Raw genomic sequence first — 14164 nt, forward strand, 5'->3', positions numbered from 1 at the left:
CCCAAGACTGGTTGCCCATTAAAGCTAAGCAGGGCTGAGCCTGGTTAGTACCTGGATGGGAGACCTTCTGAGAAAGCCAGGTTGCTGCTGGTAGAGGTGTTAGTGAGGCCAGCAGGGGGTGCTCACCCTGTGGTCTGTGTGGGTCCTAACGCCCCAGTAAAGTGATGGGGACACTATGCTGTCAAAAAGAGCACCGTCCTTCGGATGAGACGTTAAACCGAGGTCTTGACTCTCTGTGGTCATAAAAAAAAATCCCAGGATGTCTTTCGAAAGAGTAGGGGTGTAACCCCGGCATCCTGGCCAAATTTGCCCAGTAGCCTCTGTCCATCATGGCCTCCTAATCATCCCCATATACACCAATTGGCTTCATCACTGTCTCCTCTCCACCAGTAAGCTGGTGTGTGGTGAGCGTTCTGGCGCAATATGGCTGCCGTCACATCATCCAGGTGGATGCTGCACATTGGTGGTGGTTGAGGAGATCCCCCCCTTCTATGTGAAGCGCTTTGAGTGTCCAGAAAAGCGCTATATAAATGTAACGAATTATTATTATTATTTATTATTATTATTATTAATCTTTTCTGATAAGTTATGTACCCCTGTCTTGTGTCTTTTCTTTCCATTTATTTGTTCTATATCGTGACTGTTTACTTCTTTGCTTACGTTTCAAATAAAAAATAAATAAAAACGCTTGCGCGTTTCTGCAGTTTCTCCTGGTTTTGCGATGGTCAAAAAATATGTTTAAAACACATCTAAACCCGCCCCCGACGTAAACATGACGTGCTAAAAGAACGGTTCTAATCCAGAAAAGAGTTGGTGCCGCTTTGGAACCAGTTTTCCCAGCCGCGAACCGGTTCTTTGGCTGTCGAAACAAAAAGAACTGGTTCGCGCGCAGGCACCGGCTCTGAACCGGCTCTCAAAATGCTTTGGTGGAAAAGGGGCTAAGATGTTGACACAGCCCTACCTTCATCCTCTCTTGAATCCCCAAAGTCCCAGATACCTTCTCACACCTGAAGGCAGAGTATGTGGCACGGTAAACATCTCCACTGCTATCAACGCCCTGAACCAAGAGACAACAGCAAATTCAAAATCAATAAATCCCTCAGGAATGAAAGGTTTCAAAATTCTTACAAGTGCCAACATATCACACACCTTCACATATGGAGGTGCAAATGAAGAGAGGTACCACCTCACCTCCTCTCCATGATTCTCCACCTCCAGGGAACACTCTGTACAAAGGAAAGAAGCTTTCCTTACACAATCTTAATAGGCCAAGATTTCCGACTTCTATTGAAAGATCTAATGCAGGGTTTCTTAAACTCAGTCCTGGAGGGCCACTGTCACTTCAGAGTTTAGCTCCAACCCTGATCAAACACACCTTAGCAAGCTAATCAAGGTCTTCAGGATCACTAGAAAGTCACAGGTAAGTGTGTTTGATCAGGGTCAGGACCGAGTTTGAGAAACCCTGATCTAATGTCTCAAACTGATCAAAATCCTGTTACTGGACAAATAACGACAGTTGATTTTTGAGAAAGTGACATAGCGGACATAAAACGGGACAACTGGGCCTTTTATATTGAAGACAAAATTACAAAACGCAATTTTAATTAATGATAATGATAAAGTTCAGACGGCCGGTTCTAAGGATACCTGATGACTCTCCAGAGGCAGTGGGTGAGAAGACCAGGGTTCGGTTCTTGATCTCCACCTGAGGTTGGGCGCTGCTGCTCTGAGGCTTCTGTCCTAGTACGGGAGGGGTCTCGGCCTGAGGTGGTAGTGGGTATAAAGAGCGGTCTGTGGCACAGCTAGTGGAGGAGACATCCATGGCCAGATCCTGTCGAATTTGGACTTTGATGGACTTCAAAATAGAGACATAAGAATAGATGTTATGGAGAGAGCAACACCATGATGATTTATTTGCACCCACAGTAACACATCTGCATTTTGTACAGAAGAATTTAAGTGTTTTTTTTGTTTTTTTTTTATGTACATTTGTTGAATGCGTTACACCATATGCTTGTGCAACTGTTCACACCATCAGTTCAAATCTGATTATTTTTCTCTGACTGGAATCTGATCTAAAGGATTGACTGTCCCCATTGTGTATCGCAACGGTTTAGATCCGATTTGTTTTCCCCATGGAGCCGTTTTGTTTCAGGAATCTCTGCATTGACTTCTATGGCGAAGAAATTTCATTTCCAATGGCAAATTAGCATTAGCAACACGGAGAGGTTTGCAATTCATATGCGGTCTTACAGGATGTCAATGGTAAGCCGCGATGCTGGACTACTACACTATCTATGAGGCAGCGGCAGAAACGGGTGAGGCTGGCAAACGTAACTCCTGCCATCTCCGCTTGTCTCAAAAAAGGAGTGTAGGCCAGGCGGACAAGCAGTAAACTGAAATGTTCTGCTTGATCTGCATTTTGCAACAACCTTGTTTCTGCAACAATTTCAGCATGTTTGCATTTTACGTGGCATAAGAAAGAGACAGGCAGAATAGCTACAAACAAATCTGATCAGAGCAGTCAGACTGAAACGGAAAACCAGAAATATGAATAAGACCATTACGTTAAAATGATTTTCTGTGGTAAATCAACAGCATGTCTCACCTGTTGATATATAAACTAGAGACAATCCTTGAAAACTATTTATTTATTTATTTTTTTGAGTGAAACTATACCTTCTGTTGGTTATCACATTGTAAATAGATCTGTCCACTCCAGGGCAGCATTGAGGATTTGGTTGCCAGAGAGGGATTGGGACTGATAAGGATTTGCAAGTGGCTCCTGAAAACAAAAAAAATGGCTATAGATTAATTTATTGCCAAATATTTATGTGCTTTAAATGAAATGTGAGAGCAAAATGTTAAGGTGAGTGCGTTTCATTGATTTTCCTGGTGTTGTTTATATGCAAGTCTCGTACTGAGGTTCAATGACTCCGTGCTGTGGGGTGATGGTAAGGCAGTGGGCAGGCCAGGACAGCTCAAAGCTCAGCTCTCTGTTTGAGCGGTTCAGTATTTGCACATGCCTGGTGTCAGCTGCACTGTCTGCAAATACACCAACAGAAAACAACATCCCCACTATGTTAAGTGCATATGCTTCAAACACATACTAATGTTCTAACACTTAAACCACTTGAGGTCATTTTCAATATCACATTCCTAAACTCAAATGAGTCTTACTGATAGTGGGTGCAGTGAGAACCAGCTGTTCAGGCTTGATGCTCCAGGTGTTCTCCGGGTTCAGCTCCGTTTGTTTCAGCACCGGTCCCGATGGGCTTAATGGAGGACCTTTGACTGGCAGCACGTCCAGAGAAACATTACTGATGTAACGGCCCGATGACCCCAAACCGCTGCGTGGAGAACTACACATTAACTTCATAAGCACCTGAAGTCTGAAAGCATTTATTTGTGCTCACTATGTTATCCGTTGATGATGATTACCTGTCCGATTCAGAAGCCTGCCGTTGTGAAGGTCTGATGGACTCCATATGGTCGCTCTCTCCAGAGTCTGACATTTCCACAGTGCCAAACAGTGACAGCATCACTTTGCTCATATTGCTATAGAAAATTTGAGCTTCATTTGGCCTCTGAGGCAAATCATAGGCTGAAAACGAAGCAATCATAAAGCCAAAAAATAAATAATTCACAACCAAGGTCAATTGAGTAAAAGATTCAATTTGAGCATATCTTACCCTCCTGAACCTGCTCCTCCCCGAGGAACATTTCATCAAAGGGGATACTCTTCAGTAAGCTGTTCTCAGACAGTACTTTATTCCCTGCTTCTGGTTTGATTTGTAGTAGCCTTGAAAACATATTAAAATACTAAATCATAAAACATGATTTACCATCACACAATGTCTAAAAATCCTCACATATTCAAATTCGAATCATGAATTCGATATTTAATAAGGACCTCAAGGAGGTAATGTCCTCAGCAGGTAAGTGTGAATCATGTTTAATTTCCAAAAAGATCTCCAGTGCACTACGGACGGCTACATGCAACACTTAAAAAAAAAAATGTAATAGTCAAGTCACAATTATTTATAGAGCGCTTTGTAAAGCTGCTTTGAAACTATCTGTATTGTAAAGAGTTGGTTGCCTCCACTGATCTATAGAATGATATTAAATAGTATATAATAATATAATGTCATCCTATATAGATCAGTGGTTGCCTCAGATTAAAACACATTGCCCCATGTTCAATTAGAAGCCTCTAAGAAAATACATTATTTGGTAAGTTTACTTATTTTTTCATTGGAAAAGTACATAAATTGAGAATATCATTTATTTGAAAAAGAAATTTAATTTTACATTATGAATCTATTAACTTATTAGCCAGAATGGATCAAAATGATCAAAAGTAATGTATACTGTATTTATTCATCTGCAACAACATCTGTAATATATATGTTACAGATGCAGCATTTTGACTATTTCTGCAGGAGAAAACACGTTTTAATAATTTCTTGGGTCAAGAAAGAGTCGGATTTTGCGATATGTCCTCCTACCAGCGCTCTCTCTACCTGGATGCACTTCACATATGCGCACTTGAATAAGCCCAAAGAACGCGGGTTAATGTGTTTTAAATGCCGGGGGAAATCAGGGTAAGGGGAAAAAATCTGAGTTGATCGGTTTATACAAACTTATGACTTGACTGATAAAGAAAAACGGGTTAATGCGTTTACATGACCACATATTATTTAGCATAATCGGGTTAAGGACGTGCAAGTAAACACGCTCATTCCCTGAATGTGAAAATAAAACCGGACTGTGCTTTCGGCATCTGTCGCTGCATTAACGCCGCATTCTCTCAGAGACGACGATGGATATAATGGTAGGCCTATAGCGACTATCTTAATTTTACTGACTTAAAGGGATACTCCACTTTTTTTGGAAATAGGCTCATTTTACCACTCCCCCAGAGTTAAACAGTTGAGTTTTACCGTTTTCGAATGTATTCAGCCGATTTTCTGATATTTAGAAGAATATTAGTAACCAGACAGTTTCTGGTCTCATTGACTTCCATAGTATATTTTTTTCCTACTATGGAAGTCAATGAGACCAGAAACTGTGCGTTTACTAATATTCTTCTAAATATCAGAAAATCGGCTGAATGGATTCGAAAACGGTAAAACTCACCTGTTTAACTCTGGGGGAGTGGTAAAATGAGCCTATTTCCAAAAAAAGTGGAGTTTCCCTTTAATATTTTTAACATTAAATGACAGTGAAAAAAAACAGAAGAATATTTCTTGTGTTTAAAGCCGTTTTTGATTTTCACAGATGGCAGAGCTGTGCTGTGTTCGTGCACTAAAGACTGTTATTACCTATATCATTTTAGTGATAAAAATTAAGTAGCCTAATTGTATTGTTTTTAGTGTTATTAGTGTCATTAAAAGTTTTTTTAATGTGCTATGGAAACAGATACTGACGAAAAATGCAGTTTTAATCTTTTTTCAACAATTTTGCGTCTGTTAAAACAAGAAATCTTGACAATTTGTGAATGAATGGATCACCTTGCAATTCAATTGTGATGTGGGATGCAGTTTTTAAGTCAGTTTTAAAAACATTTTCTTAGGAGTCCTCATTTACACGTGTTGGTGTTGTAGCGTGATGTTATGAATTTAGGCAAGGCAAATTAATTGTAGTTCCTAATATTAATTTAATAACAATACCATCTTTATAATAATGCTAAAAGTTGCCAAATGCATCTGCCATTGGCGAGATCTATTGATGATACTATCGTCAAAACCCTAATAAATAGTTAATTGAAACCACTTATGAAATATTTTACTAAAATTATCATTTAGTCTGAAAATTCAGTCAATCGAGTCAAATGAGAAAAGTCACTGACTTCCTGAACTGTTGTCGAGAGACCTCGTCCCCACAGAAGAGGCAGACAGTTGCAAGAAGAGCGGCAGCGGACTGACAGAGTGCCTGCTCTCTGCGTGAAGCCTTCATCGCTATTGTGATCACCTGTAGAAGCAGCAATGATAAATCTTCCAAAAAAATACAGGTGTAAATATGGATGGCAGTCCAAAAAGCAGTTTATGAATAAAATCTATAAATGTTATGTGGAAGAAATATTTTCTAAAAATCACCACCACAACAAAATATTAAGGTTTTTTTTTTTAAACTAAAGTAAAATGTGCACTTGGCTCACCTCCTGCGTTCTCTCTTTCAGAACAAACTGTGAAGGGGATAAGCTAATAATGGTCGAGTCCATGACAACTCGATTCTGAAGATTGCTGTAGGGTACCACTTTTACGAAGGCAGCGCGTGAGCCCGTGTTCCGCACGCACACGCAGAGTTTACTGACACGTCCGGCCTGCACTCCACCAATCGTGGCCACATAGCCATCAGAACGCTTCCTCAACTCCTCCAGGATCACGTTACTTGTGCCGCCATATCCCGACAAAGGGATCTGAGAACATCATGATTAAGTGTAACACCACCTATTTGTGACACGATATTACGGTTTATCAGAGATTATGAATAAACTCACAGTGAACTTGACCCCAGGCTGGGAGGCACGAGGAGCAGACTGCTTGATCTCCAGTTTGGCTAGCATAGAGGCAACGCGTGTGGGAGCAAAGAGCAGATGAACAGTCACATCCTCTTTGGGTTTGATTGACAGCTCTCTGTTACGCGTCAGTCGCTCATCTGGGCCGAATGAACTCTGCAGCTGGAGGGTTGAGACAGAAAGACAAAAGAGAGAGAAAAAAAATAAACACTCTGATGTGAATATACAGCCACTGGTTCTACAAAACTATTGGCCTAGGATAACCAACTCCTTAGAGTGCAACAGTTGGGTTCTGGAAGTGAAAAAAAACAAAACACACATTTAAAAACAGACCTACAGTGAGTTCAGAGGTTGTTAAAGGGACAATGTGTACTTTATGTATTTTATTACTTAAAATCAATATTTTTATTCATAAATATGTCCTCAATGGTGTACAAATACCTCTGCCAATTATCTGACTTGTCATGAAGCTGTTATTTTGGCAGAAAACTACAGAGTCTATTTTGTTGACAACAGATTCATAAGCAATTCTTATTTCAAACATGGGAAAAAATGGTGTCGTGTTGCATTTTCAAATCCACATAAGCAAACCAAAATCTCTGTACTAAGGAGTTCACGTGGAGCAGTATTTACTGCAAAACCAGGCTGTCCGAGACACTCAAAATAATAAGCTGCTTGCATGTAACTTATCGCAGAGCTGCGCTTTACTCAAAAACATGCAGCAGCAAGTTACCAATGCTGGTGAACATCAGTTTCGTGTATTTGGCAGCAAAATGAAGAATGTAGGGTTGCCGCGGTGAGGAAAATTTCCCACCGGTTAATCGACGTGTGACAACACCGGTAATCCCGGTGTCACCGTGGAGGGCAGGGCGGGGGGGTTAAATATCTTTTAAATGTGTGCGCGTTATACTTTCACTTTCGAAATAAGCGTCAATTGCTTGAATGGACAAAAAAAACAACTCGCTGATAATAAAACTTTTATTTATAGACAGAACTTTTATTAGCATAACGAACGAATAAAAATAACCCCATGCATAGGCTGAAAAAAGTGAAAATCGGCAAAATGTGGGCCCAAACAAATAAGAACCATAAAACGTTTATTAACGAATAAGAAAATAAAATAGGCCTAAATAAATTAGCCTACACAAAGTTTAAATGAGATAAAACCAATTAAAAAGAGACGAATATAAAATAAAAAAAAATAAAAAAATAAAACGGACCTTAGCCTACATAAATGACATAGGGCCTACTTTCACTTTCGAAATAAGCGTCAATTGCAATTCAGCGTCAATTGCTGGAATGGACAAAAAAAAAAAAAAAAAAAAAAAACAATAAACTTTTATTTAGACAGCACTTTTATTAGAATAATAAACGAATAAAATATAGACAGAACTTTTATTAGCATAACGAACGAATAAAAATAACCCCATGCATAGGCTGAAAAAAGTGAAAATCGGCAAACTGTGGGCCCAAAAAAATAAAACGTTTATTAACGTAGAAAACAAAATAGGCCTAAATAAATTAAACAAAGTTTAAATAAGATAAAACCAAATAAAAAGAGACGAATATAAAATAAAAACTTTAAAAAGGACCTTAGCCTACATAAATGACAGCACTCTAAAAAAAAGTAAAACACTATAAATTGGCATTTATTAACATTAATATATATTGGCCAAAATATTGCCAAACAGGCGCTTTTGCATTGCGTTTTGACACCAAATCTTCCGCCATTATCTTGCTTTTCTGTAATTTGACTCGTTCTCGTCTCCACACGTGCTAAATGGAATCCTGATGCTTGCTGATCTGTGACGTGACGGCACACGTTGCGCAGTTCATTTTTAATTATAATGCTCTCTTCAGAAATAAATAATTGAAAATTATTATTTTTAATTAATTCAAATAAATATTTTAGCAAAAAACGAATACTTAAAAAAAAAAAAGTCAAGACATCGCGGTGTCACGGTGGGAAAGTGATGTCACCGGTGATGGGGCTTAAAACCGGTAACACCGTCAACACAGTCTATCGCGGCAAGCCTAGAATGTACACAACTCTTGTCCCAATTTACATACTATCCATCCTAAATAGTATTCCGAATTAGTGTGTAAAACATACTCATAGTATGTTATGGACTTAGATATGTTATAGTGCAGATCCGTGCACACTCTAATGGCTAATATTGCCCACAACCCATTGTGCGATGGACATGGATTCTATTAAAATTATAATCATGAGTAAAACTTTTATAAAGGTATAATACTTGGTTATTAAAGGTTCTCTAAGCGATCCTGGGTGTTGACGTTCGGAATATTTTCAAACAAATCGGAGGCTAGCTAGACCCTCCCTCCTCCGCATCTCATCTCCTCCCCCTCCCTTCTGTGCTTCTTGAAATAATTGTGAACGTGCATTTCTAGCAAATTATATCCTTGTGTGGGTTTGGCGAACATAAGCGTCAATTTAGAAGAAAAAAAAACATATTAACGTTACCCACCTGTCCAGCAAAAACAGAGCAACCTGAATGTCGGACTGGAAGCCCTTCTGCCGCCGGAGTTCTCGCCATCGTTAAAAAGCTTTGCTACCGATGTAAATTCGGAACTTCGCACGTTCTTTATCCGACCCCTTCTTTTTAATTTGTTCTTCAGAACGACGTCTATTTGGTCGTGTCGGCCATTTTTCAAACTTCCCTCTGATGCTTCTATCTCCTTCACACACACACCCCCTTCATGTGCACGCGCACTAACCCCCCAGACCCACCCTCAAATACTTCTTGCCAGTGATTGGCTGGAACACTGTTTGTTAGGTTTCGTGGTCCGGGTGAGACATGATTGTTTTTGTTGCTGTTTTTGGAGCCTGTGGTGTCTACAGAGACCGCGTTTTTTACAGTGTGTTTAGGGGACAGGCAGCTAGCCGATAGTGAGGAGACGTTTGATGTATGTGACAAAAAATGTTTTGGCCCCAAATTACTTAGAGAACCTTTAATCTGTAAATGCATCATTATGCAAACACATGAGAAGAGTTCTCCGCATGCAAGATTCTCGACTGGCAGATCAACGTGCTATTACATTTCTCTCCAATTTGGAAGGAAATTGAAAATGAAAATCGACAATTGTGTCTCTAACGGACCACTCTGATTAAGTAGTAGGTCCCAAACCTTGCCTACTATTATGCTACACACTCACAAAGCACACAGCAACTAAGTGAGCTTACCTGGAAACAATCTTGGTCTTGACCCCTGATGAGAAGTCTGAGTTGCTGTGATGTTGAGGGTGAATTGTTTCTTAGCACCAGTTTCTGTTGCCTGCAAACACGAAAGCATCATCCACACACATTTCATTTGTATGTTTAAATTTACAGCAGTTTCTTTGACTTTCTATTAACGGTTCTTAGTGAAAAACCAAACTGTATCGTTCTCCACCCACGGTTTCGGAACGCATTTGCACCGTGGTTAATCTCAAATCTGCCGACGCATCTGTGATATGGTTTGGCAATTACAACTCTCAAGTGATTACACGCATACGTTTCATGCGAGTAGCTGTCTGGTCAACAGTTAGTATGTAAATCTGTTGCTGACATCAGTTCTTTACATGCTGGTGTGTTGCAATTCAGCATGATAAGTGAAGGAGACACGCCACTGCATTTAAACCAACTGGGCCAGTGCTATTATTCGTACAGTATATACACGTGTAAAGCCTTGCCAATTTAAACATTTAAGCAAAAGATGACGCAACATAACTGGCACATGTTTTGAGAGGTTTTCTGTGAATAAATTGAGTTTCATGTCTTGTGCTTGAACAGACAATTTTACACAAAATTATGTTAAAATGCCTGTCTTGGTGAGCCAAACAGTCGAGAAAGACAACACGTGTATCAGTACCAGTTAAAAAGTATGTTGCTTAATGTTTCACATGCAACAAGGGGAGCCAGTACACAATTATTTTATGCATTTTAATTTTCTGTGCATAATTTATTGTTAAACTAAATAAATACCATTCTCTGTACCTTATCCTAACTGTTACAATAAAACATCAATTGAGCAATATTACATGCATTTATTCAGTATATAAGCAATATTTTGCTTTTTAGGTTAAAGACACTACTGATACCAGGAGAAATTTACATTCACAGGAAAATAGCCACTTATCAGTTAATCGATCGAGAAGGTCGATCAACTAACAATAAATGAATTAATCCATAATTTGCAGCCCTAATGCTTATTAATCTAAAATAATTATTTTAAGCTTCAGAATCATAAATATATTAATTTCCAAACCCAATGTAATACCAAATTTAGCATTATAAATCAACTGTACATTTTTTTGTTAACCTTTTACCATTCTTTTTGGAGTATCACAATATCATATAGTGAGTTCAGTATCGTGATATGTATCGAATCATGACATGAGGGCATTGTTACAGTCTATGAGTACTCACACTGCTCTGCCCAGCGTAACTCCTCCCCACGCCATGAACTGTTTGTTGGAGAGGATGGGTGGGACTTCAGCCTGTGAGAACACAGCAGGTAGGGATGCCACTTTCCCAGACACTCCTTGGACCATCTCTCCTTTCAACATCACTTCATATTGAGGTCCACTGGGTAGAACCAAAATAGTCAACATGCTAAGAAAACAAAAACAAAAAAACATTAAGTTACTTGAAAGTGCAGCAATATGATGTAGCAAGCATATTTTGAACACACACACACACACACACACAATCTGAACAGTGTCGCATTTAAAATAAGCAAAAAATACAAACCACTAATGAGGTAAAAAAAAACAAAAAAAAAAAAACATTAACATCCACAAAAACTATATCTATATGAATGAACATGCCTCTCCTTGTGTTTCTGTGTGTCCTGGGCAGTAAAAGAGACCACTACGCCTTGCTCCTCCCCAGCTTTCAGAGTCAGCTCCTCTGGCCTCACAGTGAAGCAGCGGTCACCATCAGCACTCTGAAAAACAGCCAGAATGAAAAACAAAGCTTTTGAGACATATTCTAAGATATTTATTCTAGAGTATGTCACTGTATGAGAAACATCGAAGTGTATTAAAAAGTAAAGCTCATCAGGTACCTTTAGTTTGAGCAGAACATCAATGTTGCCAGCATTCTTTAAGGGAAGAGTCTGCTTTGCAGTCTGCCCCAAAGGAGCCTGAAGACACACCGTCTGTAAAGACATTCATGTCGAAAAAAAGTGACCAAGCAAACAAAACCAAGCTAAAAACAGAAACTGAACCAATTTCATAACCCCAAAAAGGCCATGTGTGTCTAGGAGGAAACATTCTCTACAAGCTACATTACCTGTAGGTCTTTGGGTGCATGTACTCTTGCAGTGCCTGCTCTTGCCCTTAGGGCTACACTCTGGATCACATGACTGGGGCCTGGACTGTCCACCTCAATATCCACCCGTGCACTGTATTCATCAGCTGGCCCCAACTCACCTAAATACAAAAAAAGAAACACCAGCTCATGTTCATTGTGTGCCTTATTTTACTGGATAGAGGGCAGGGTTATTATAGACTGGGTTTAACGCCACATGTATTCGTATTGAACTGAAACAATACCGGCGTCACGGTTCGGTACATGAATTTACACATAGAATACACGGAATGAAAATAAAGCTAAATAAAATGTATTTAGTTTAATAATAAATAAATCTGGTGTGCAATTAATGTAATGCGGAACTACTGTTAGATACGTGGGTTCTTTAGGGACACATAATCTGTAGCCGTGCCTAGGCGAGCTCTGCATATGGGCAGTTTATCACTTTATTTACATTTTTTTTAATGTAATTTAGTTAGGAAAAAAAAAAACTAAATTACACCAAAAAAAATTTAAAAAAAAAACTTTATTTCAGGAATTTGCCAAGGCATAATTTCTCACTTTCATTAATTTAACTAAATAAAAGATTAGAATTGAAAAAAAAAAAAAAATCTAAATCGAATAGAAAAAAAAGGGGAAAAGATACAAATAAAACACGAAACACAAATATACACACCCTGATCAGGCATAACATTGACCACCTTCCTAATATTATGTTTTGACCCCTTTTGCTGCCAAAACAGCCATTATGCAGGTATAGTGCAAGTTTATATTTTGCTTCCTAAAATATATTTACACAATGTAAAATTTTCTTTGTTTTCTTTAATTTATTTATTCTTTAAGGAGATCCACTGAATTTTGGTGAATAAGAGGACCTATTTTATTTTGATGCACATGTACATTAGCAGGAATGTAGCACAATATAGATGTGAAAGCAGTTATAATAAGCCTATATGACAATAACATGTGTTTTGATTAATTATCACGATTATTTGTTGATTAACCATGATCCCAATTTTGATTAAAATAATCGTGATTATCACTTTGGCCCAAATTGTGCTGCCCTACTTCTTGAGCAACAGTAGCTTGTCTGTTGGATCAGCCGACAAAGGCCAGCCTTCGCTCCCCACGTGCATCAATGAGCCTTGGCCGCCCATGACAAAATGTTCACTTGCTGCCTAATACATCCCATCCACAAACAGTTGCTGTGATGAAGAGATAATCAGTGTTATTCACTTCACCTGTCAGTGGTCAATGTTATGCCTGATTGGGGTGTGTGTGTGTGTGTGTTATTTTAGTATCACTGATATGCAACTACTACAGGATGAACATTTCTCAACTTGTGTCAAGTTTTTAGGTTTACATACAGACATACCTGAACTTGAAATGTACTTCTGAGGGGCAGTGAAATGAACCCACACCAGGAAGCTTTCTTGATTCTGGGAAAAGACATGCATTTAAACACTAAACTCTGCCATCAGTTCAGAAAAAAATATTTAGAGAGAAATTCACCTCTGAATAACTGGCATGCAGCACATGGTTTATGACTGATGAAGTTGAAAGTGAGGTCATGGTTGAGCCAGAATGAAGGGAACCGTCTGTGCTCATGGCATCCGGGCTCTTAGAGAAGCCGAAACAATGCCATGCTGATGCATTCTATGAGAGACAAAATCTAGAAACTGATTAACAAGCCATTGAACGAGGTCTGCCATTATCTGTCAAGTCTCATAAGCAAAATGTTTAAAACAGGGTTCAAAAAATGGTGAAAGATCTCACTGACCGCACTGATAACCAGTCGAATAGGCACAGTGGCATGAGTCCTGTTGACCACTTTGAGTGGCAGAGTCTTAGTACTGCCCCCTGCCAGGTCCCCGAATTCCAAGCAGCCCGTCTTTCCAACATCTACCTATTTATCAAAATAAGAGAAAGACTGTGTTTTCTGCTTGGATATTACGTGGATTAAAACAAAACTTCTAAAAGAAACCTACAGAAAAAGAAAGTGAATTAGATGCAGTTTTAGTGCTTTGAACTAGCAATAAGGGCAAAGGAAACTCTTAACCTCTATTGAAGGGTTCTCAGCCACAGCGATCATCACCACTTTCTTGGCAAAGACTTCCGCGTGAGCAACCATCTCCATCTCTGCAGATGCAGGCCAGGATGACACACTGAGAGTACATTGATACAGGCCAGCCCTAGGAGCTATGAACAAAACCTTCTGTTCTTCTGTACAATTAGGTCCAATTATGGTCTTATTCTTTACTATCAGCCACTGGAATGGGAGAGACTCCACCTGAGATGCAATGAAACAATTACTGTATAATACTACT

At 39.1% G+C, this 14164-nt stretch overlaps 1 protein-coding gene across 3 annotated transcripts in view; it reads right to left on the reverse strand.

The window, feature by feature from the left end:
* cep192 (centrosomal protein 192) overlaps positions 1-14164 on the reverse strand; it is a 32907-nt gene that overhangs the window by 2368 nt on the left and 16375 nt on the right. The window contains exons 24-43 of one of the 3 annotated variants that reach the window (XM_039694466.2): positions 13897-14127; positions 13618-13743; positions 13350-13493; positions 13213-13276; positions 11817-11956; positions 11590-11682; positions 11351-11469; positions 10950-11135; positions 9726-9816; positions 6503-6682; positions 6161-6421; positions 5852-5973; positions 3693-3802; positions 3442-3604; positions 3181-3350; positions 2922-3045; positions 2680-2785; positions 1648-1855; positions 1150-1226; positions 962-1057 (exon numbers count right to left, since the gene is read on the reverse strand). In XM_039694466.2, the coding sequence (XP_039550400.2) occupies positions 962-1057; positions 1150-1226; positions 1648-1855; positions 2680-2785; positions 2922-3045; positions 3181-3350; positions 3442-3604; positions 3693-3802; positions 5852-5973; positions 6161-6421; positions 6503-6682; positions 9726-9816; positions 10950-11135; positions 11351-11469; positions 11590-11682; positions 11817-11956; positions 13213-13276; positions 13350-13493; positions 13618-13743; positions 13897-14127 (2811 nt within the window). Of the gene's footprint in view, positions 1-961; positions 1058-1149; positions 1227-1647; positions 1856-2679; positions 2786-2921; positions 3046-3180; positions 3363-3441; positions 3605-3692; positions 3803-5851; positions 5974-6160; positions 6422-6502; positions 6683-9725; positions 9817-10949; positions 11136-11350; positions 11470-11589; positions 11683-11816; positions 11957-13212; positions 13277-13349; positions 13494-13617; positions 13744-13896; positions 14128-14164 lie in introns of all 3 variants that reach the window. The other 2 variants (XM_039694467.2, XM_039694464.2) reach the window with 2 other exon arrangements.

This window comes from Pimephales promelas, chromosome 12 (genome assembly GCF_988280905.1).
Source record: "Pimephales promelas chromosome 12, fPimPro1.hap1.1, whole genome shotgun sequence".
NCBI classification, from domain to species: domain Eukaryota; kingdom Metazoa; phylum Chordata; class Actinopteri; order Cypriniformes; family Leuciscidae; genus Pimephales; species Pimephales promelas.